Genomic DNA, 21,826 nt, shown 5'->3' with positions numbered 1-21,826 from the left:
TTCCTCTGGTTCCCTACATTTTGCAACTTCAAGAGAAAACTCAGTCCGGTCCTTGTAGCAGGCTAATCTTTGAAACTCTGGAATCTCTGTCCCTAGCTGTCCTTGCCTCCCACCCTCGGGTGCCAAGCACAGGACTGTTGGTTGGCCGCCACCGTGTCCACTTCTCTCCCTCCGCTCTTTGCTGTAAGTGCATTCAGGTTTTCCAGTGGGGAAGAATGCCTTAGCGGCACCCCAGTTGATATCTCACCATCCCTTTTCATAACCGTACTTTTACACACACACACACACACACACACCACAGCTTGCACGTGTAATGCTTCTGGCAGGGTTGCCTCAGCAAGACCGATACCAACAAAGCAAGGCATCGCTGAGAAATCAAGCAAGCAAGCAAGCAAGCAAGCAAGCAAGCAAGCAAGCAAGCAAGCAAAGCAAAGCAAGCAAGCAAGCCAGTCAGCCATGCAACCGGGACTCCTCCGACCCGATCCCTCGCGTTGTTCCCGCAGTCAACGCCTCCGCAGCTCCCAGGCACGGCGACACCACACCCGCAACAGCCAGGGCTGTTGCCCGCCACGACCTCTGAGAAGTTGTTGATTGGGAGGGGATCCGCTCATCTAGGCAAGGGGAAGGGCGCCGCAGGGCGTCCGCGCGGCCCCCGCAGCCGCCCCGCCCCTGGGCCCCGCACGCGGAGCGCAGAGCAGCGGCGCCCGGCGCGCATCTCAGCCGCCCCGGGAACCCGCGCACCCGTGCGTGGGGAGGGAGTGCGGGGCGGGGGAGCGCTCGTCGGGCGTGGGCCGCAACTTGGCGGGCCAGATGCCCCAGGGCTCGGCGGCGCTGTCTGCCTGCCGCTGCTGCCCCTGCGGGGCCGGGGCGCGTCTCCTTGGGCGGCGCTGCCCGCGGCGCTGGGAGTGCAGTGAGCGAGTAAAGGTATGTGTGGCGGGCGCGGCTGGGGCAGCCGCCGCCGCGCAGGACACTGTCACTTCCCTGGACCTTGGCAGCGGCAGCTGGGAGCCCTAGAGCCCTGGGCAGGTTCTCCTGTTCTTCTCCACGATCTGATTGGATAAACTGGGGCCTCGACGGTGGCCGACGTGGGACAGTCTGGCTGTGGCAGGGGTCTCGGAAACCATGGGTTATTGCAGTGGCAGGTGCACGCTTATCTTTATCTGTGGCATGCAACTGGTAAGTGACGCTTGGGTCCTCTTATTCTCTTATGTACCGTTGAGAGAGTGGGCAGGGAGTGTAGTAAGAGATCTGCCATTGAGCAGGACGGAAGGGAAAAGAAGAGAGAAAAGATGCCACATATTACCTGTATTATTAAAATGATTTTAGGGGTGCAGCAGAAGTGAGCCTTTCTGCCTTTCCCCGTTCCTGTCCCTCTGAAGACAGTTTTGCAGGTGCAGGTTAAACTTGTTATCTTTAATTTCTTTAAGGGAGTGGAGATGTTGCTCTCCTTTTATGCTTGGCATTCTTGTTAATGTGAACAGGATGGTGATCATATATATTTTACTATATATGCGTGTAAGTTGAAATGCAGATTTTCAGGCTTTTATATACTTGTTTTGAAGTATTTATTGTCGTTTGATATTTTCCTAGAATATATTGTCTTAATATTTTCTTAAAAACTCCTTGTTTAGATCAGATGTGTTCTAGCAGCATTCTAAGCTAGAAAGCCACAGTGAGTTCTAAAAGTATGTAGATCAGCGAGAGATACTTAAACTCTGGAACAACATTGCCCCAGAGTGGACCTTTAAAACCCAAGAGCTACAAAAATTCCAAGAAGAAATAATATCTTGTCTTCCATAATGTACCATATTGCCACTGAAATGGATGCTATTGTTTGATCTCACAGGATGGGGGAGTGTATGTAAGTTTGGAAGAATACCCTATAGCTGCTTTTAAAAAGCCAAGAATGCAAATAATGTCTCGATTTGAATTCCTAAAGGCAATAGGAGGAGGGGCTTAGGGGAAGATAGGCTGAAAAATTATGTCAGTGGCAAATGGTTAATTGGAAATAGGGGGCACTTCTGCAACACCAAGTAGCTTTCCATAGAAAGTATAAATTAGTCTAAACAGTTCCCCTTATTTTTTTTATAAAGGGTGGGGGGGCTGTAGAATGGAAGACAATTATTGAAAGTCCAGTCGTCACAAGGTGTTTAAATGAACAAGAATTTGCTATTAAAACTGACAAAAGAATTTCCTAAGTTTTCTTCACTGTTTATCAGTTGCAAAGACCTGCAGAGGGTTCTTCATTTATTTATTTCTTTTCTTTTTCTTTTTTCCTTTAAAAAAATTTACTTAAAGTGTTTGAGGCATCTCAGCTCTGGTACCCCACCGCCACCCAGGAAAGTCTTGGATGGTAAAGTCTTAATCTGTGAATTGTGTATTATGGACTTGGTTGTAAGGGAAAAGAAGAGATCTAATTTTAGGAGCTTTATGTATTCTCAATGCTATGTAAACCAGCTTCTATATCTCTACCCCAGATTCATATAAGTATTGCAGCAAAGAACTATTGCCATTAACAATAGAGCTCACCAGAGTTTACTTTGTAAAACTACCAATGTAGCCCAAATATTCCAAGTCGCATTGCATTTCCCAAACATGTGTGTGTGTTGTATAGGTTTCAGAATAGTCTATATCTGCAGTATCACAGTTGTAAAGTGTAAAACTAAGAATAGGTTGGTGGGTAGAACATTCCTATATTCCTCTCAGTTTAAAAACATGGAAGTTAACTCTAAATTGTTTAACGTGAGAGGAGCTTTATTAATGTGCTAGGGCAATTGTATGTTGGGCAACTGTATGTATTGGGATCAGATGACATTTTGTATGATGAATATAAATTCTTAAAATAATTGGAAAATATAAATATACCAGTGAGGAAGCTAAATATACAAACATGATACAGCTGTAGATTTCTTCATGTTGGCCTCTCTCTCTCTCTCTCTCTCTCTCTCTCTCTCTCTCTCTCTCTCATGTGTGTGTGTGTGTGTGTGTGTGTGCGCGCGTGTGTACATATATGCAACTGTTTCTTGTAGAGGAGCTAGAATACTTAATGGAAAAGAAACCTTAATAATGACTATGTTCTCCAACAAAATAGAGTTGGCTGTAAGACAGACGTGTTCAGCCTAAGCAAGCGCACAGCTAGGAGTCCTGAGAAGTATTCTATGCTTGATGAGACAATCCTGGTCTTTTTCCTTTCCCTCTTCTTGTGTCACCAGACCAATATAATTAGCAGCCATGTTAATGCAGAGGTAGAACAAAAACAAAGGAGAAAGACAATTAATTGTTCTGATAGATTGAAATAGTAAAAGCCTGTAGGGCATAAGAGATTCTTGTTCATTGCTGTGTTGTAGAGATATTTATGCAATTTGACATAAAGTAACTCTTTGCAAAGTGTTGTGGAACACCTATGAGTGGAAGTACATGTTTCACTCTATGTTTATAGATACAAAATTTTGGCACATCTTTGGGTTATTCTGGGGAAAATTTATTTTACATGAAAACCATATTCCCAGCCTAAGTTTTGACTTGTGTATCATTGGCTGGCAGAGAGATTCCAGTTTTGTTGACTTCTGAAATGTTCAGTGTGTTGAGAATTTTATGCCTGCTTTACTTTCATAAACACAACCTGAGATTTGTTAAAACTACTGGAAGCCAAAGATACCTAAGATTAAAATCTCTTTTTATTAAATAACTTTATTAAGTTTCTAAAAGCACTAATCTGTAATCTTATAAGTTGAATGTTGTGTTTCAGTTGAAAAATTACATCAATTTATAGCTAATCTTAGAAAAAGATGTAGTATTGTTAAGTACTGTAGAAACAGAGACCCCATTTGTCCCGCTATTTTCAAAGCAGATGTGGTATTTTGGACATTTGGCATGTAAAGAACAGGTTCATAAGCTCCAGAGGCATTTTTCTGGCCAGGAGTGTATATCCTTGCTGTTAATTATATAAAATATGTTTTTTAAATCTCAGTGTTTGACAGAGTGAAGGCATAAATATATGTTTATTATTGAAACATCTGGATATCAGGTCATAAGATAAATGAAAATTCTGCACCATGATAATTCAATCTAAAATTTTATTCAATGAGAAAGTGTCCACAAGTATCATAAATTGAAATTTTCAAGTTGTATGGTTAAACTCACTTCAGATATCAGTGTGATTGTTGTAAAAAAAAAAAGGAGTGTAATTTCTGGAAAGAGATTTGCTCCTTGGGCAAGTTAAGAAGTTAAGCTCATAATCACTAGGATGTAATTTCCTGGTTATCATTGCTGCCTTCACTGAAGATTTCAGATAGTAACAGAAATTATCACCGTGTTTCCAGTGATGGGTTTAGGATTACAGGCCAAGATAGAACATTCAGTCAGCTAGTGAAAGAGTGGACCTTTTGTCCCTCAGGTTTTCTTTGAGTCAAACACAACTTTCCATAGTATTCTAATATTTCTCAGTGAAAATTAACTCAACCTAACTTATTTTATAATGAAAATACAACTTTGTTTCCCAGTAAGTGAGCTTCAGATCACATACATATTGATATACCAGAGTCCTGTGTGGCAAGAAGTGCATGTCTCCTCAACTACTGAAAGATCATCTAGATTTGCTTACAATGGATTTCCACTTGAAAATAATGTTCTTTCCATGCGATCTATGAAACATTACTGACTTGGAGCAAGTGCCACTAACAACCAAGTTGGCAGCAGTGTGTGCAGCTATGTGAATCAGCATTTTTGAAAATTAAGAATGATACTTGCACAGTTACTATGCAATTTAATAGGTGCACATTTACTTTTTGAAAGGGACAGAGATGTAGATATAATGTAAACAAATTTCTTCTAGTTATAGATTATTATGCAGTGTTCACCATTATTTGGTGAATATTTGATCACTTCGGAAGTATCAAAGCTTGGCCAGGAAGTGCAATGTTAGGGTGATATTGGGGTACTACCTTGTTGTTCATAGATCTACCTCATGAGGAAGAGTGAGATTTCTTATATGACACTTTAGAAAGTTGTGAAATTGAAACATCCCGAGGCGTTTCTAAATTCTAAAATGGCTCTTTCTTGCTGTAGTGTTTCCTTTAAGTGTACAAAAGCATTTTTTTGCTATGTCTTTTATCTTAAAATACTATTTCATTGTAATTAAATATAATTACTTTTAATTGAATGCTTGAAAAAGAAGGTATACAGAGGTTTCCTGGTATACAGCCCAGTCTGTCCTTTCTATAGAAGAAGTTATGCAGTTATGTACTTCATTTCAATAAGCCAATGTGTACAGGTCTTCTTTCCTCCTTCCTCATACAAAAGCTTGGGTCCCCAAGAGCTCTCTGAGAAAGGTCAAGGTGTTCTCTATTGTGGATCCCATACATAGGTAATTGTTCAGAAATGTGAACGGCCAGTGCTACCTTTGTTCCCCCTGGTGCTTTTTAATTTGGTGTCAAAATTTCTACTTACCCTAATCAAGAATTTTAGAGTAGACGTTGGGGATACCTTAAAATACGAAGCTTGCTTTTGGATGGGAACATTATATTGTTGGATATACATATATATGTTTCGGAAAAATTACAATTTTACAATTTCACACCATTGTCTTTATAAAGGAAATAAAAATTATAATTTCAGCATTAGTTGCATTAACTATTTTTACTATTAAAAGTCCCTACAATTCTTAGAGAATGTATTTTTATGCAGTTAGATTTTCAAAATTTCAAACTCCAAAAGTAATTTTTAAACTAATATTGATAAAAACAAAAATTATTATTTTCAAATGCCTTGTAACACACAGGCATCAAAATGACATAAAGGACAACTCTACTTTTCCCTATATCCTGAAGCTTTTGACCACTCCTCTATGGAAACTTGACAGCTGTTTGTTTGTAGCTGAGGAAAATACAATAATTGGTCACTTAACAGTAATAACTGATTCTGATAAAGGTCATTTCATTGTGTGAACATCAAAGAGTTTATTTATACAAATGTACACGGATCACCTGCTACACACCCAGTAGTACAATATTGCCATGGTCTTATATGTGTCTGCTGCTAATGAAACTTTTCAGAGTATTTGGCTGTTCACAGACAACTCTGGGGCTGATGTATTGCATCCAGGGTCCCTTTATAATCTTTCTTTCATAATAGTGATAAAATGAAATTCTATTTACATCTAAGGTCTCTAATCTGTAGGAGAGTACAATTGTAAAGTATTTTCTTAAAATCCACAAGAAATTGGAAGATATTTAAGAATTATGAAAGAACAACATTAAACAACATTATTTTCTATTATCAGACTTGGGTGGAAAGTGAAACTAACAGACCGTATTCTTCTTTATTATTCCAGATGTGTTCAGATAGAGAAGCTGTTAATGTTTAGGGAAATTAATTACTTTACCTTCCTGAAAACTGTCTTTTCCTTTTTTTTTTAATTTTTTTTGGTATTAGTTTCAAAAAAAGGCATCATTTCTAATGGATAGAAACATCTAATTTTATTTATTTATTTGTATGTTTATTTATTTATATAACAATTCTCTAATCTATCTTTTTACAGTCTGGTCCTCATCTCCCTCCCAGTCTGCCCTGTTCCTTATCCCATTCCTTCTCCCTCATCTTCAAGACAATGTCCCCACCCTCTACCCCATCAGACCTACCCACACCCTGGGGCCTCAAGTCTCTCCAGGGTTAAGTGCATCCTTTCTCACTGAGGCCAGACCAGGCAGTTCTCTGCTGTATATGCGTCAGGGGCCTCATATCAGCTAGTTTATGCTCAGTGTCTGAGAAATCTTAGGGATGCGGGTGAGTTGAGACTGCTGGTCTTCTTACGGGGTTGCCCTCCTCCTCCTGGGCTTCTTCAAGCCTTTCCCTAATTCAGTAGCAAGGGTCCCAGCTTCTGTAAGTATCTGCATCTAACTCTAGGCCCCAAGGCCTGACACTATTACTGATGCTATGGTGTGCTTGCAGACAGGAGCCTAACATGGCTGCCCTCTGAGAGAAGCATCTAATTTTTAAGCTGCATATTTTTTTGGTGAGGGTTTTGAATCTGAAATAGGAAAGGATAGCCTCTAATTGTAATATATTTTTACTTTTAAAACTACTTATATGTTAACTTCTGTGCCTATAAAACACTTATTTGAAAGTTATATGTCTTTTTCAGAGAAATTAGTTCTTAAGTTGTGTGTATCCTTTAAAAAATCTAGTTTTGATAAATACTTAAACAGTAATGAAAACTTATTTACTATGATCTTGCTTAAAATTAAATACTATTTTTTCATTACCCTCTAATTTCCTGAAGTAATCCTGTGAAGGAGGTAACAAATATCAAGATTATCATTTTTAGGAGCTGGAGAGAAGGCCCAGTGGTTAATGACACTGGCTCCTCTTCCTAGAGGACTTGAGTTCAATTTGGAGCACCCACATGGCAGCTTACAACTGTCTGTAATGCCAGGATCCCACACCCTCATACAGATACACCCATATGCAAAACATCAATGCACATTTAAAAATGTTTCTAAAAAATCATCATTTTACAGAGATAAAGAAAGTTTCAAAGTTAGTGTGGCAGAAGATCTTTGATTCAAAGCCAGTTATACCGGACGGTTTTAAATGCATGCTTCTGTTCTTCACTGTCACTTTTTCCTTGTAAGAAAACAGTAACAACAGTTTCTACCAACTCAATCCTTTCTGCCAGAATATTCCACACAGTATTGCTCTGGCTTAGAAAGTAACTTTGATTTCAGTCCCCTGTCCCTACCTGTCTTACGGAGGACTCTGAAAATTTCAAAAAATATTGGCTGTTGCTGTGTACACCATAGAATAAGTTCAACAAAATCCTACCAGTGTTGAGTAAGTATCCTGTGCTATTCTATGGAGAGGCCAAGGTCACCAAAATTCCACAAAGCATACTCGTGGTATCCTGGTGAAATAATTCCTGCCTCTGTTTCTGTGATCATTTCCATTGGCAAAGAAGTTACAGTTGCTGTCATTTCTGACTAACTTTTGACAGATAGCCACTCAACACAGTTTTGGAACACTGATTTGCATGCTCACAGCTGATTCCTTGGGAAGAAGAAATATACCAATTTGTTATTAAATTGGCTTGTTTATTTGTTGTTTAAATACGTTCTTGACAGAAATGCAGTATAGGACAATATGTTAATTGGTTTTGGGTGGCAGCCAATCTACAGATGTTAAATTAACACAGAAGACCACTAAATGGGAATAGTTACTGGCTGCTGTTTTTGGAAAGGACAGGTTAAGTAGTTACTTATAATATGTATTAGTATGCTAGGAAACACTTCTTGAACTTAAACTTTCATTCCCAGTTCTATAGGGCCTTGTAACATAGGTCTCCTGATCTCCTCTACTTTTTCTGACTTCTTAGGTCTGGGAAGAAGCCAGATAAAGTAAGTTTCTAAGGAATTCTCACGTGTTCATGTCTATGGTCTTTAAGCACTGCTGGCTACTTGGTATTCTCAAGTACACACATATGTTCTTCGAAATTTCCTACCCAAGTGGAGAGTGAGGTCGTTTCTTCCCTTGCCTTGTTACTGATGTGAAAGAAAGCTTTTTCTTCTGGAGAGCCTCTGCCTGCTTCTCACTTAGAGCCCAGTGATATTCAGAGGTTTAAATAAGAGACATCTACGGTCTTTCCATGGTTTCCATGTCGTTGCAATCAATAGGGACTCAGAGGAGTCTGAAAGCAGCTCTCTGCTTGGCAATGCCGGAATGGAATTGGATTATTTACTGGCAAAGTCCCCGTCTAAATAACGCCTTGTGCTCAGCACAGCCTTGAGAGAGCAAGGAGGGAATGTCCTGAAAAAGCACACGATTAAGTTAGAAGCCAGATTGTTCTCTGTCCAGTCTGGTGCTTCTGTGCCATTTGTTCCATTTATAGGTTTGATTCTGTTTCCTCATTTGAAAAATGGGGCAACTAATTCTTTACCCAAATATCTTGAAGAATGCTTTGGAGAATCCAAGGGAAGAAATAAACCTAAAATATCATTACAGTTATTAATGGTTTAATCCTTTACGACTGCTCATTCTGGGATAGTTATAAAAGTTATAAATAGTGATAAGTAGTTATGCCATGGCACTTTGCATTAAATGAGGCCTTGGTAGCAAACACTAGTTTTGTTTTAAATGTGCTTTCAATTCATCCACTCACAAATGTGTGATGTTAGATAAAGAAGAATGGTAACATCAACTGCTAGTTGTTTGGAAGAGATTAAAAATATATATCATATCGAATCAATTTTTTATCAACTCTGAGAATTTTGTACATAGTATCTTTACTGTATTTACCTTTACTGCTGGTCATAAGTCTTCCAAATCCACCCCACTCCTCCACCACCCCTGACTTTGTTTCCCTCATTTTATCTTAATAGCCAAGACCAATTTGTGCTGCCAAATACTTATGGGTGGAAGCGTTCACTATGTCTGGTGAAAACCTACCAGAGGCCTCACCTTTAAAGAAAACTGACTCTTCATCCACAAGAAGTTATCAGTAGTTAGTGGATCTGCATATTGTTACATATACATTAAGAATCAAACTTCAATTTCGCAAAGTTCTTGACATCTCAGAACAATGTTTCTAAAGCTCTGTTATGAATAGTTAAAAAAAATATTCTACTGACTCAAAGCTCTTTTGCTTTTCCAACTTGCTCCCAGGAATTACTGCACATTATAACATAATAAGAGTTCCATAAATCCTGCTTTAAGCAAACTCCTCTTAATTCTATTTAATGCAATTGATATTCACAAAATGCTTGCAATGATGTAAGAAACTTATTTTGTTAGAGGTGCTACTTATGTTCTACGGGAATAGTACTCTCAGCAATAGTTTTCAGCAAAATATTATTCTAGGCTAATGATGTGTCTAGTAGTTAATATTAAATTAATTGTCTAAATAATGTGTAAAGGTTAGAATTCAGTATGGAAACAATTGTACACATTTCTAACAAATAGTAATAATACATAAAAATAAATGCCTTATGTTCACATATACAAGTGATCACATGCTTAAAGAAATAGAACGTTATTTTGTTCAAATATTTGACTATTGCTTGTTAATTTTATTTGGTTTTCTAGAAATTATGCTTCAAGTATTAACTTGGCAGTTGATCTTGAAACTTAGTCAAGTTTCGTTGCTAATGTTTCACAAAAGTGTTGCATGCCACAGTAGTAGAAAGATGTTTTAAAGTTTAATACTTAGTGAAGAGGCTCTCTGCAGAAGCACTTGCTTTGAAAGGGTTAAATGAGGATCTATATACTTGGTCTTCAATTGAGAAGCTCCTCAAGCCTTGGTCCCTACATGTTTGCCTTTTAGGTCAGGTGATGAAGATGTGTCATGCTGACCTTTGTTTTCTAATCAATGAATGCATGCCAAAACACTAACATAGTTAACATCCCTGACAGTGTTTCATTCTCTGAGAACAAATGAGTCTTTGTTTAGAGTGCAAGTTTCCATTCTGTACCCCTTTTCCTATTCACAGAAATCTTTGTGTACTTCTATATTATGCTACCTACACAGTAGCACAAAGAGATATGTTGAAGCCTTTAGCTGAGAACTAGCTTTGTGTCAAATGATGTAGGAGGTTAATGTTAACTCTGACTTGTTCAATGGTGTGAACTTTATATGATCCCAGACTCAGAGCTTTCCAGCAAAGAACTTTGCAAGGTTGACCTCATAGAGTATTATTTTTAGATACCACTGGGAAATGAATGTGGAAGGAATTTCCATTGGGTGGCACAGGAAGAAAAAAAAATGTTTGCTAGTAAGGTACTGCTGTCTGTGTTCTTGGCTTCCATAGGTTTTCCCTGAGCACCTCTTGAATTGTAGACCTGCAGTAGTTGAAGAAAAGTTGGTCATGACATTTCACCTTGGGAGTGCTGTATTATGGTGATGATCAGTTTAACGTGTTTGAAAGTGAATGATCAGAGGAAATCCAGTCATTATTAGATCATCCCCATCAAGTAGGATTCATGAGATGTCTATATCTGAATGATAGCGTGTTGAATAGACTGTGTCTACCCTTTTGATAACGAGGGGAGGGATAGCTGAAAGCAATGCACAGCTATATTTCTGTCATAAATCTAATAGCTAATGATTTTAATAACTGAAAATTAGTTTAAGTTGCAAGCTGATCCATTCTTATTTATTTGCAGAGCCATCCTAACCACTTACTATATTAGAAGCTAAAACAGGTTTCCTGACCTCTATTTATCACATGCTATAAAGTTACATTTAAAGTCACTTTAAATATGATCAGTGTTGGTGAGGCACAGATGTTATACACTGGACCCATGCTGTTGATCTTTTGTTTTCTGTTCTTGCTTCAAATAGTTAATTTATAATAGTTCAGTGTCATATTACATCGTTTCATATAATTCAATGGACACGACACTACTTAGATGGCTGTATTAGATCATTATTTGAAAGGTTATATTAGATCAGGACGGAGATAATGAAGCAGATTCTCACTTCATGTTTTGTCTCTATAGGAGTAATTTTAACTGTGTGTATTGTAGACTTTGCATTGAATCTGTGAAAGATACTTAGTGTTTATCAGAAAAGTACTCACATTGCTTGTGGGCTCCACAAACATCTGGTCCACATCTATAAATCCATCAAATGTGAAGGAAAATCAATTCATAAAGTAACTTTTAGAGTTTTTTTCTATTTTATGGAAACTTTTGCCTTACAAATTTTAATTATAATTGAATTAAATTATAGACATACTCGACATGTATTTTAACTACATATGTACACCAATTTTGTGTGTTTGTGTGTGTGTCTGTGTGCATGTGTCTGTATGTATATAATGCAAACTGTGCACAGGAACTCCTGAATATTTCTGACAAAGAAACAGATGAGACTTCTAATAAGGTGATCCAGTATCTGCAGATATCTGAAATATAGAACAGGCTGCATCTCTAAAAATACTATTCTAAGGAGATTTCTGGGGAAGATTAGTTCCAGGATCATAAATCTTTTCATCCATTATGTAAAATAAGGATACATGGCAGACCAGATTGCTGTAGTGAGGTTGGAGAACAAAACCCAACAAAGTAAGGGGGGATGAAATAGTATACAGTTGAGAATGGTACAGTGACTGCAGATAAAGCTGGCTGATGGCATGCAGGGAGGAATAGGAGGAACAGAGGTTTGAAAGATAAGAGTCTGGTTCATGGATGGACTTGAATCTCTTTGGAAGAAATCTCACTGATGCAGGCTACAATATATGTCTCTTTCAAGTTTAGCTAATGGGGATCATGACACAGTGCTCACCAGTAAGAAATCAGAGTGCCAAAGGTTTGCAACCCTACAGAAACTGTGCAGGCAAAGCAATAAGGTTAAAAGTGCAGGACTTAATCATAGGCCTTAGTGAAATTATAAGGTATGCATTTGGAGACACACCAGTTTATTTTCCTTTAGTATACAACTAAGAATTGGAATTGAAAAGTAGCAAACAACATGTCTTTGTGGAAATAGATGTAACAAATATTTATAGAATATTTCATTCTAAAGCAAAAGACTATACCTTCTTCTCAGCACATCATGGTAGCTTTTCCAAAACTGACAATATAATTGGTCACAAAACAGGCCTCAACAGATACAAGAAGACTGAAATTCTCCCATGCACCCTGTCAGATCACCACAGACTAAGGCTGGTCTTAAATCCCAACAAAAACAATGGAAGACAGACATACAGATGGAAGCTGAACAACACGCTACTCAAAGATAACTTGGTCAAGGAGGAAATAAAGAAATAAATTAAAGACGTTTTAGAATTTAATGAAAATGAAAACACATCACACCAAAACCTATGTGACACAATTAAAGCAGTGGCAAGAGGAAAACTCATAGCTCTATGTGCCTCTGAAAAGAAACTAGAGAGAGCTTACACTAGGAGGTTGACAGCACACCTGAAAGCTCTAGAACAACAACAACAAAAAAGCAAACACACCCAAGAGAGGTAGATGGTAGGAAATAATCAAACTCAGGGCTTAAATCAACCAAATAGAAACAAAAAGAACTATACAAAGAATCAACAAATTCAAGAGCTGGTTCTTTGAAAAAATTAACAAGGTAGATAAGTCATTAGCTAGAATACCAGAGGACACAGAGACAGTATCCAAATTAATAAAATCAGAAATGAAAAGAGAGACATAACAATGGAAACTGGAAATCCAAAACCTCATCAGATCCTACTACAAAAGTTTATACTCAACTAAATTAGAAAATCTGGATAAATGGAAATTTTTCTAGACACATACCAGGTGCCAAAGTTAAAAGAGGATCAGATAGACCATCTGAACAGACCCATAACCCCTAAAGCAATAGAAGTCATTAATAGTTTCCCAACCAAAAAAGGCCCAGGACCAGATGGGTTTAATGCAGAATTTTATCAGACCTTCAAAGAAGACCTAATACCAATACTTTTCAAACAATTACCCCAAACAAAAACAGAAGCCACACTACCCAATTCAGTCTATTAAGCCACAATTATGCTTATACCTAAACCACACAAAGACCCAACAAAGAAAGAACTTCAGACCAATCTAACTCATGAACATTGATGCAAAAATACTCAAAAAATTCTTGCATACTGAATCCAAGAACATATCAAAATGATCATTCACCACAATCAAGTAGGCTTCATCCCAGGGATGCAGGGATCATTCAATATAAGGAAATCTATCTATGTAATTCACTACATAAACAAACCCAAAGAAAAAAATGATCATTTCATTAGATGCTGAAAAAGCATTTGACAAAATTCAACATCCCTTCATAAAAGTCTTGGAAAGATCAGGAATTCAAGACACATACCTAAACATGCTAAAAGCAACATAGAGCAAACCAGTAGCCAACATCAAACTAAATAGAGAGAAACTTGAAGCAAAATCAGGAACTAGACAAGGCTGCCCACTCTCTCTCTCTCTAGTCAATATAGTACTCAAAGTTCTAGATAGAGCAATTAGACAACAAAAGGAGATCAAGAGGATTCAAATTGGAGAGGAAGACATCAAAATATAACTATTTGCAGATGATATGATAGTATATATAAGTGACCCTAAAAATTCCACCAGTGATGTCCTAAACCTGATAAACATCTTCAGTGAAGCAGCTGGATATAAAATTAACTCAAACAAATCCATGACCTTTCTCTACACAAAGGATAAACAGGCTGAGAAAGATATATTGCATACCTTGGTGTGACTTTAACCCAAGCAAGAGAAAGATCTATATGACAAGAACTTCAAATCTCTTAAGAAAGGATTCAAAGAAGATCTCAGAAGATAGAAAGATCTCCCATGCTCATGGATTGACAAGTTTAATACAGTAAAAATGGCCATCCTGCTGAAAGCGATCTGCTGATTCAATGCAATCCTCATCAAAATTCCAAATCATTTCTTCATAGAGTTGGAAAGAGCAATTTTCAAATTCATTTGGAATAACAAAAAACCCAGGATAGTGAAAACTATTCTCAACAATAAAAGAACTTCTGGGGGAATCATTATCCCTGACCTCAAGCTGTACTACAGAGCAATTGTGATAAAAACTTCATGGTATTGGTACAATGACAGGCAGGTAGATGAATAGAATAGAATTGATGACCCAGAAATGAACTCACAGACGTATGGTTACTTGATCTTTGACAAAGGAGCTAAAACCATCCAGTGGAAAAAAGACAGCATTTTCAACAAATGGTGTGGATTGAACTGGAAGTCAGCATGTAGAAAAATGCAAATTGACGCATTCTTATATCTTTGTACAAAGCTCAAGTCCAAGTGGATCAAGGACCTCCACATAAAACCAGATACACAGAAACTTAAAGAGAAGAATGTGGTGAAGAGCCTTGAACACATGAGCACAAGGGAAAATTTTCTCAAAAGAACACCAATGGCTTATCTCTAAGATGAACAATAGACAAATGGGACTGCATAAAATTGCAAAGCTTCTGCAAGGCAAAGGACACTGACAACAGGTCAAAAAGGCAACCAACAGATTGGGAAAAGATCTTTACCAATCCTATATCTGATAGAGGGCTAATATCCCATATATACAAAAAACTTAAGAAGTTAGACTCCAGAAAATCAAAACACCCTTTTAAAAATGGGGTACAGAGTTAGCAAAGAATCTTCAACTGAGGAATATCGAATGGCCAAGAAGTACTTAAAGAAATATTCAACATCCTTAGTCATCAGGGAAATGGAAATCAAATCCCTGAGATTCCACCTCACACTTGTTAGAATGGCTAAAATAAAAAACTGAGGTGACAGCAGATGCTGGTAAGAATGTGGAGAAAGAGGAACACTCTTCCATTGATGGTGGGATTGTAAGCTGGTATAACCACTCTGGAAATCAGTTTGGTGGTTCCTCAGAAAATTGGACAATGTATTGCCTGTGGACCCAGCTATACTACTCCTGCGCATAAACCCCTAAGATGCTCCAACATGTAATAAGGACACATGCTCCACTATGTTCAGAGCATCCTTATTTATAATAGCCAGGAGCTGGAAAAACCCAGATGTCCTTCAACAGAAGAATGGCTATAAAAAATGTGGTACATTTACACAAGGGAATACTACTCAGATATTAAATATGATGAATTCATGAAATTCTTAGACAAATGGATAGAACTAGAAAATATCATTCTGAGTGAGGTAACCCAATCACAAAAGAACACACATGGTATGCACTCACTGATAATTGAATATTAGCCCAAAAGCTACAAATACCCAAGATACAATTCACAGACCACATGAAACTCTAGAAGAAGGAAGACCAAAGTGTGTGTGCTTCCGTTCTTTTTAGAAGAAGAGCAAAATACTCACATGAGCAAATATGGAGATAAAGTATAGAGCAGATACCGAAGGAAATGCCATCCAGAGACTGCCCTACCTGGGGATTCACCCCATGTACAGTTACCAAACCCATACACTATTGTGGATGCCAAGAAGTGCATTTCAAGGAACCTGATATGGTGGTCTTCTTACAAATATAGAGATGGATGATTGCAACCAAACATTGGACTGAGTGTGGCGTCCCCAATAGCTGAGTTAGAGAAAGGATTGAAGGAGTTGAAGGTGATTGCAACCCCATAGGAAGAACAACAATATCAACCAACAAGTTCCCCAAGAGCTCCCAGGGACTAAGCCATCAACAAAGGAGTACATGTGGCTCCAGCTGCGTATGTTGCAGAGGATGGCCTTGTAGTCAATGGTAGGAGAGGTCCTATGAAAGCTCGATAGATGCCCCAGTGTATGGGAACTGAGTTCGGGAGGCTGGGGTGGTTGGGGTGGTTGAAACACCCTCCTAGAAAGAAGATGGTGTAGGGTGTCCCGGGGGTGGGGGGAGATGGGACGGGAAAGGGGATAACATTTGAAATTTTAGAAACTATCCAAAAAATGTCTTTGTGTGTTGAAGATAATGGTCACTGTGAGTGAGTGTTCAAAAATGTCTACAGGCATTAATGAAGTTTGATTTCAGAATGGGAGGGAGCAGTCATATATTTGGCATCATAGTGGAAACAGCTGAGAGTATGGAAGCAGGCACAGAGTGATCAAAGGACAGGCAGGAGCTGAGTGAAATATCGGCACCCAAGTGGGGGAGTATGAATCATGGAGAGGAGAACTTCCTGTATAATTCACATCACATCCTGTCTGATGCAGAGGCTTATTTAATGTCTATTCAGTTGTGTGGTGTTTGTAAGCACTGAATCACAGACCTTATGAGGATCATTGCTGTGCATGTGGACTTTTGAGAGGATGATTGGAAATAAGAAAATAATGAAAAGCAGTGAAGAGAGCAAGGTTGTTCTGTGGGTTCTAGAAAATGTCGAGAATTTTGGAAAAGTAGACCTAGAAAGAGATGGTTGGGAAATCATGTCCACAAGAAGTTGAGTTGGGAGGTTATGCTTTGGCAAGGATGCACATTCTTTTGTCTGTCTAGGGTGTGTAGAGAAGGATAAAGGTGTGCTTTAGGCAGAGCTTTTTTTCTTCACTTTGACAGTATCAGTAGAAAAGGACTGGATAGCTCTTTGTTAGCCTGGCAAAGTGCTGGTTTCTATTGTATCCTTTGCTTGAGTATAGTAGGTGAAAATGATAGAAACTCATAATAACAAAAATACCAGAAACCGCAAACTCTCAATCCCCATCCATAAGCTGAGCAGAGATAAAGCAAGGAGCACACAGAAGCGACTTTCTACCCCAGTGGGTTCTGAGTCGTAAGAGGTCAATGGAGAAATTGGCTGGTGTAGAGTGTGAATATGGGAAAGCAGATGGGAGACATATTTTTTAGATATATTTTAATCTCCCTTAAACACCAATGCCTAATCGATCATTTTGGCTTATATACTCCGCCCTCCCCATACTCGTTTTGTTATTGAATAAAGCAACATTTCAAAAAAAAAGAAAAAAAAAAGAGTCGTGTGCCATGCTCAGAATCAGAATACCTGAGGCTTTGGACACAGTCAGGACCATGATTTTTTCTGTTCTGTTTTGTTTAAACAGAATGCATGATTTTATTAGTCACCATGACTCTGGAAGGAATTGAGCTTTCTAATATGACTTGTTCTGCTTTAAAACAGAACAGAAACATGCAAAGTTTCCACAAAAATCCACAGGTAATCGAGAAAGAACTGTCAAGTTCACTTAAAATACACACCTGAGCCAATGTGACATTGTCTCCTGCCCATATACCACACTTTTGTTGTATTTTGGCATGGGAATAAAGAGTGACCATGCTTGTGGATATTCCTAGAGTAGGTAACTTTAGACTAATATTTCAAGGACATCAGAAGAAAAAGCCTGTGCTTTGAAACGTTTTTGTTTTTTACTTTTTTTTTCTTCTATGGAAACCAGCAAAGTCATCCCAGTCCACTCAGTTTGCTATGGCCAAAACTCACTGTTAGCTACTTCCTAACCATCATATAGAATTAAAATGGAATTCTTAGGACATAGAATATCCAAGGAAACACCTAGACATCCATGCAGGCATCTGGGAAATGCTGAATAATTCTAGTGTGTTTCCCAACTCAGCAGCACATGAAGAGAACAGGCAAGTGAATTTGCATTGGGAAAAAACAGCTGTGTAAAAAGAGACTGGAAAGGAGACTGAGATTCACATTAGGGAAGAGGTGCTGACTAAGGATTTGTAGAAATATAGACTAAAAGCCAAAATTGAGTCTTCTTGTATTTGGAAGCTACTTTTTATGGCAAAATATGTGTTCAACCAAGCCTGTAGCATTCTTGGCTGTTTTGTTCAGTTTAGTTTGAGCCAGGTGGATTTTATCTAAGTCACAGTCAATGTCACTTTTATTTTCATGCTAGTAAAGGTAGTTACTGTACAGTTTTAATTTATTTTCTTCCAAATATGATACCATGATAAGGTGTTAATAAAATGTTTGTTTCTATATGAGAGTTCTATATTGAGAAGAGTTTTAAAGAAAGAATATACATTAATAGCTTATAGATGATTGCTTTCACTGAGGGAAATATTTATTTCCTGAATGTGAGAGGTTTAAGGGAAAATTATGATTTTTAAAAATTTTATAAAATGCTTCATTATGAAGTAGGAACAGGATGATTGTCCATGAGAATGGCTCATTTTTACAGACTCCAAAGAATTTAGAGATTTATTAGCATTTATAAACACAAACACACTCATGCTGACACACTCACATACTCTTTTATGCAAACATCACACATGCTCATGTACAATCACACTCACACACCACACACACACACACACACACACACACACACACACACACACACACACACACACACACACACACACACATGCTTAAATAATTACACTTCCTTCCATGATCCTAGAATTCAAGAATATTCAAAGATCATTTCAATATTTGATATCCTGATTCACAGGAAAGCCCAGTTATTTCTAGAGAAATGTGGTAAACAGCACATATTTATCTTTTAGAATGTTCCTGTTTTATAATTTCTTATGATCCAACTTGATTTCTTTGGATCGCAGTCTTTTTTTGAACTCTAATTGCATGCCTGAAGGAAGAGGAATAAATTATATGACTTTTTGAATGTCCCTTAAGCTTGATGGTTCTATGATTAAATCTTGCATTTTAAAATTACTCTTTTCTATAAGAACCAGACTAAAGGTTCTTTTCTGGTTGATGGTGAATAAAGCGAATTAATGCATCATCTGGTGCATTTTCCTCTAAGACAAACCAGAGCATTATAAACAATATTATAGGAGGTGGGAAAAGAAAGGAAAGAAGGAAGAGCAATATAATCAATAAATCCTAGAGGTTAGACCTATGCTCTTTCTTCATAGCAGTTAAATACAATCCTCTGAAAGTATATTTGGTACCTTCTGAATGTCCATCTGCATGGAAGAGTATAAAGATACCTCTGTGTGTGTTTAAACGTATGTACTTGCATTGGGGAACTATAGTAATATACAAACAAAGAACGAAAATAGAAGTGATGTTTTATAGGGGAGAGAAATTAGTCAAGTATTAAGAATGTATGTGAATAGACTCCCTGATTTTCCTTACAACTCTCTTTATTTCTTATTACATTGTACTTAATGTGGTAGGTTTTCAAGTAGACTTGTTAACAAATAATCTGGAAGGTTTAGGTGGAAAACCAAGAGTTTTCCATCTGCTATCTTCCCTAAGACAATGGTACAGAGTGAAATTGAGACTGGGAATGGAAAAACCTACTGTATTTACTTGAAACAAGTGCAAGTTTAGGTAGGCCAGATTGCAATTATCCCCTGTTGGAATGTAGCCAGGACTCCCATTAGTGCATGCTCCTTTCTGAGTAGCCTAATTAAAGAATTTTTGAGAACTAACAAAGTTGGCTGGCTTGCAAAAGTCAGTGCTTGCTAAAATTTATAAGTTACAAGTGCTTAACAATATGACCTGGTTTCTATGATGAGGTCATCTTATTAATTAAAGTTTTCCCATCATCTAATTAGAAAATAGAGTCTAAACAGGGTCTGAAGAGTTCCCAGTCTTACTTGGCAGTTTAAAAAAATTGAAAAAAGGAAAAGCAGCACCCAATTAGAGTTCTGAAAGCTAGGCCCTAGACATGCTTTCAGAGTCACCCCATACCAGCTGGGTAATTATTCAAGATGCACTTCCAGTAAGGAGACATTATAGAGACACCAGTGAGTTATCTTTGATGTATAGAAGTCTGTGCTGATCCCCATGGTACTTGTTGGATGGAATGGAGTGCTGGACCACTTAAATACATAGCTTATTCATTGCCTCAGAGGCTATTCCCTGGTTTTCATCTCAAACAGTACTTTAGAGAGAAGGAATAGTTTAAGAAGTCTTAAGTGAGTATCCAACACTTGAAACTATCTTGGGAAAAAGCAATGCAGAATATGTTGAGAATTTTCTCAAGGTAATGTTCTGGGTTTAAACTGTGATGTTTAAGTTCTAAATAGCCTGAAGTTCAGTTGGCATCTGCATCTTTATAATCATTTCTGCCTAGAACAATGGTACAGCCAGACATACAAACAAAGAAAGTGCAGACTAAGCCTCACTCCCAAACCCATTTGAAGAAATAGAGCAGGAGCCATAGGAGAGAAAACACCATATTGCCTGAGGATTCAAATTAAAAAAAAATCATTGATATTTTGTCCCAGCAACACTGCTCAAGATTCACTTATGGCACTGATATAGTATTTAATGAATAATATTGTATGTCAGTCAACCACATGTTTTTAAGTCATTGAGCAAATTGACAGTGAAAGGAATATAGAGGAATATATAAAGTAATATAAAGACTGCTCACCTGACAGAGAATGTCACACATGAAATGTTTATACAGCTCATGTATGTTTATATGTGTTTCATTGTTTTTCTTATTATCATTGAGAAATAACTCCTTGATGAATCATGGCTCCCTCATATTGGCCTTAACAATTTAGGGTAAACATCTGTTTTTCAGGTTGTAAGATGTAAGCAGATGTGTAAGATCATTTGTTGACGGGACTAATGTCCATGTAAGATGCTGTTCAAATGAATAGTGCAGAGGGAATTATAGTTCCCTAATTTGATTGTGCTGGGTCTGAAATTCATTTATTTTTTTATCTGGGACTTGACTTTTTGTCACATTTACAGAAAGAGAAATTGTGGAGCTCTGCAGCTGCAGACAACAGAATCTTTAGACAGACTTGGAATGTTACCAAACCAACCCAGCACCAGTGGAAGTCTCTGTGAATGGAAGCTTCTGTTATGTAACAGAAGGTGGTTATTTTTCCTTGCACTATAAGAGCTCTCTATCTTTTGTATCTATTGTGGGTGTGTGGGTGTGGCAGACAGAGTAGACAGCTGGAACAAGGGGTCAGGCTTTAGGAAGATTGAGGGAGCTATCAAAAACACTGTTTCCTTTTAAGATCTCCTCTTTGCATATGGATATTAAAATGACTGTGGTTTAATCTAATGTATGTTTTATGTGTTTGGATGGAAGTATCTTTAAAGAGTAGTAGGGATTAAGAACAGATAGTAAGACATATGTAAAGTTAGGGATTTTCGGATTTCTGGATGTTGTTTTAAAAAGCTTTCTGACTGGAGTCACATTTTGAAATCCTGGTTTAACATTTTATGTCACATAGTACAAGTTGTTGGGTTAAACTAGGTTGATAATACTTAAAAAAAAAAAAACCTGCATCCATGGAAGGAGTTACAGAAACAAAGATTGGAGCTGTGACGAAAGGATGGACCATCTAGAGACTGCCATACCCAGGGATCCATCCCATAATCAGCTTCCAAACGCTGACACCATTGCATACACTAGCAAGATTTTGCTGAAAGGACCCTGATATAGCTGTCTCTTGTGA

The 21,826-nt window shown here is 37.8% G+C and overlaps 1 protein-coding gene across 2 annotated transcripts in view; it reads left to right on the top strand.

The window, feature by feature from the left end:
- Nucleotides 1-275: 275 nt before the first annotated feature.
- Nucleotides 276-21,826, top strand: part of Nkain2 (sodium/potassium transporting ATPase interacting 2) — a 1,235,726-nt gene continuing 1,214,175 nt past the window's right edge. Inside the window, exon 1 of one of the 2 annotated variants that reach the window (XR_003837744.1) lies at nucleotides 276-1,176. Coding sequence is in view for 1 of the 2 variants with exons in the window: in XM_021173756.2 (XP_021029415.1) it covers nucleotides 1,123-1,176 (54 nt within the window). In the remaining variant the exon portion in view is untranslated. The remainder of the gene's footprint in view (nucleotides 1,177-21,826) is intronic. The other variant, XM_021173756.2, reaches the window with a different exon arrangement.

This window comes from Mus caroli, chromosome 10, assembly GCF_900094665.2.
Source record: "Mus caroli chromosome 10, CAROLI_EIJ_v1.1, whole genome shotgun sequence".
Lineage (NCBI taxonomy): Eukaryota > Metazoa > Chordata > Mammalia > Rodentia > Muridae > Mus > Mus caroli.
The sequence above is the reverse complement of the archived record's forward strand: the minus strand, read 5'-3'. Positions and strand labels throughout refer to the sequence as shown.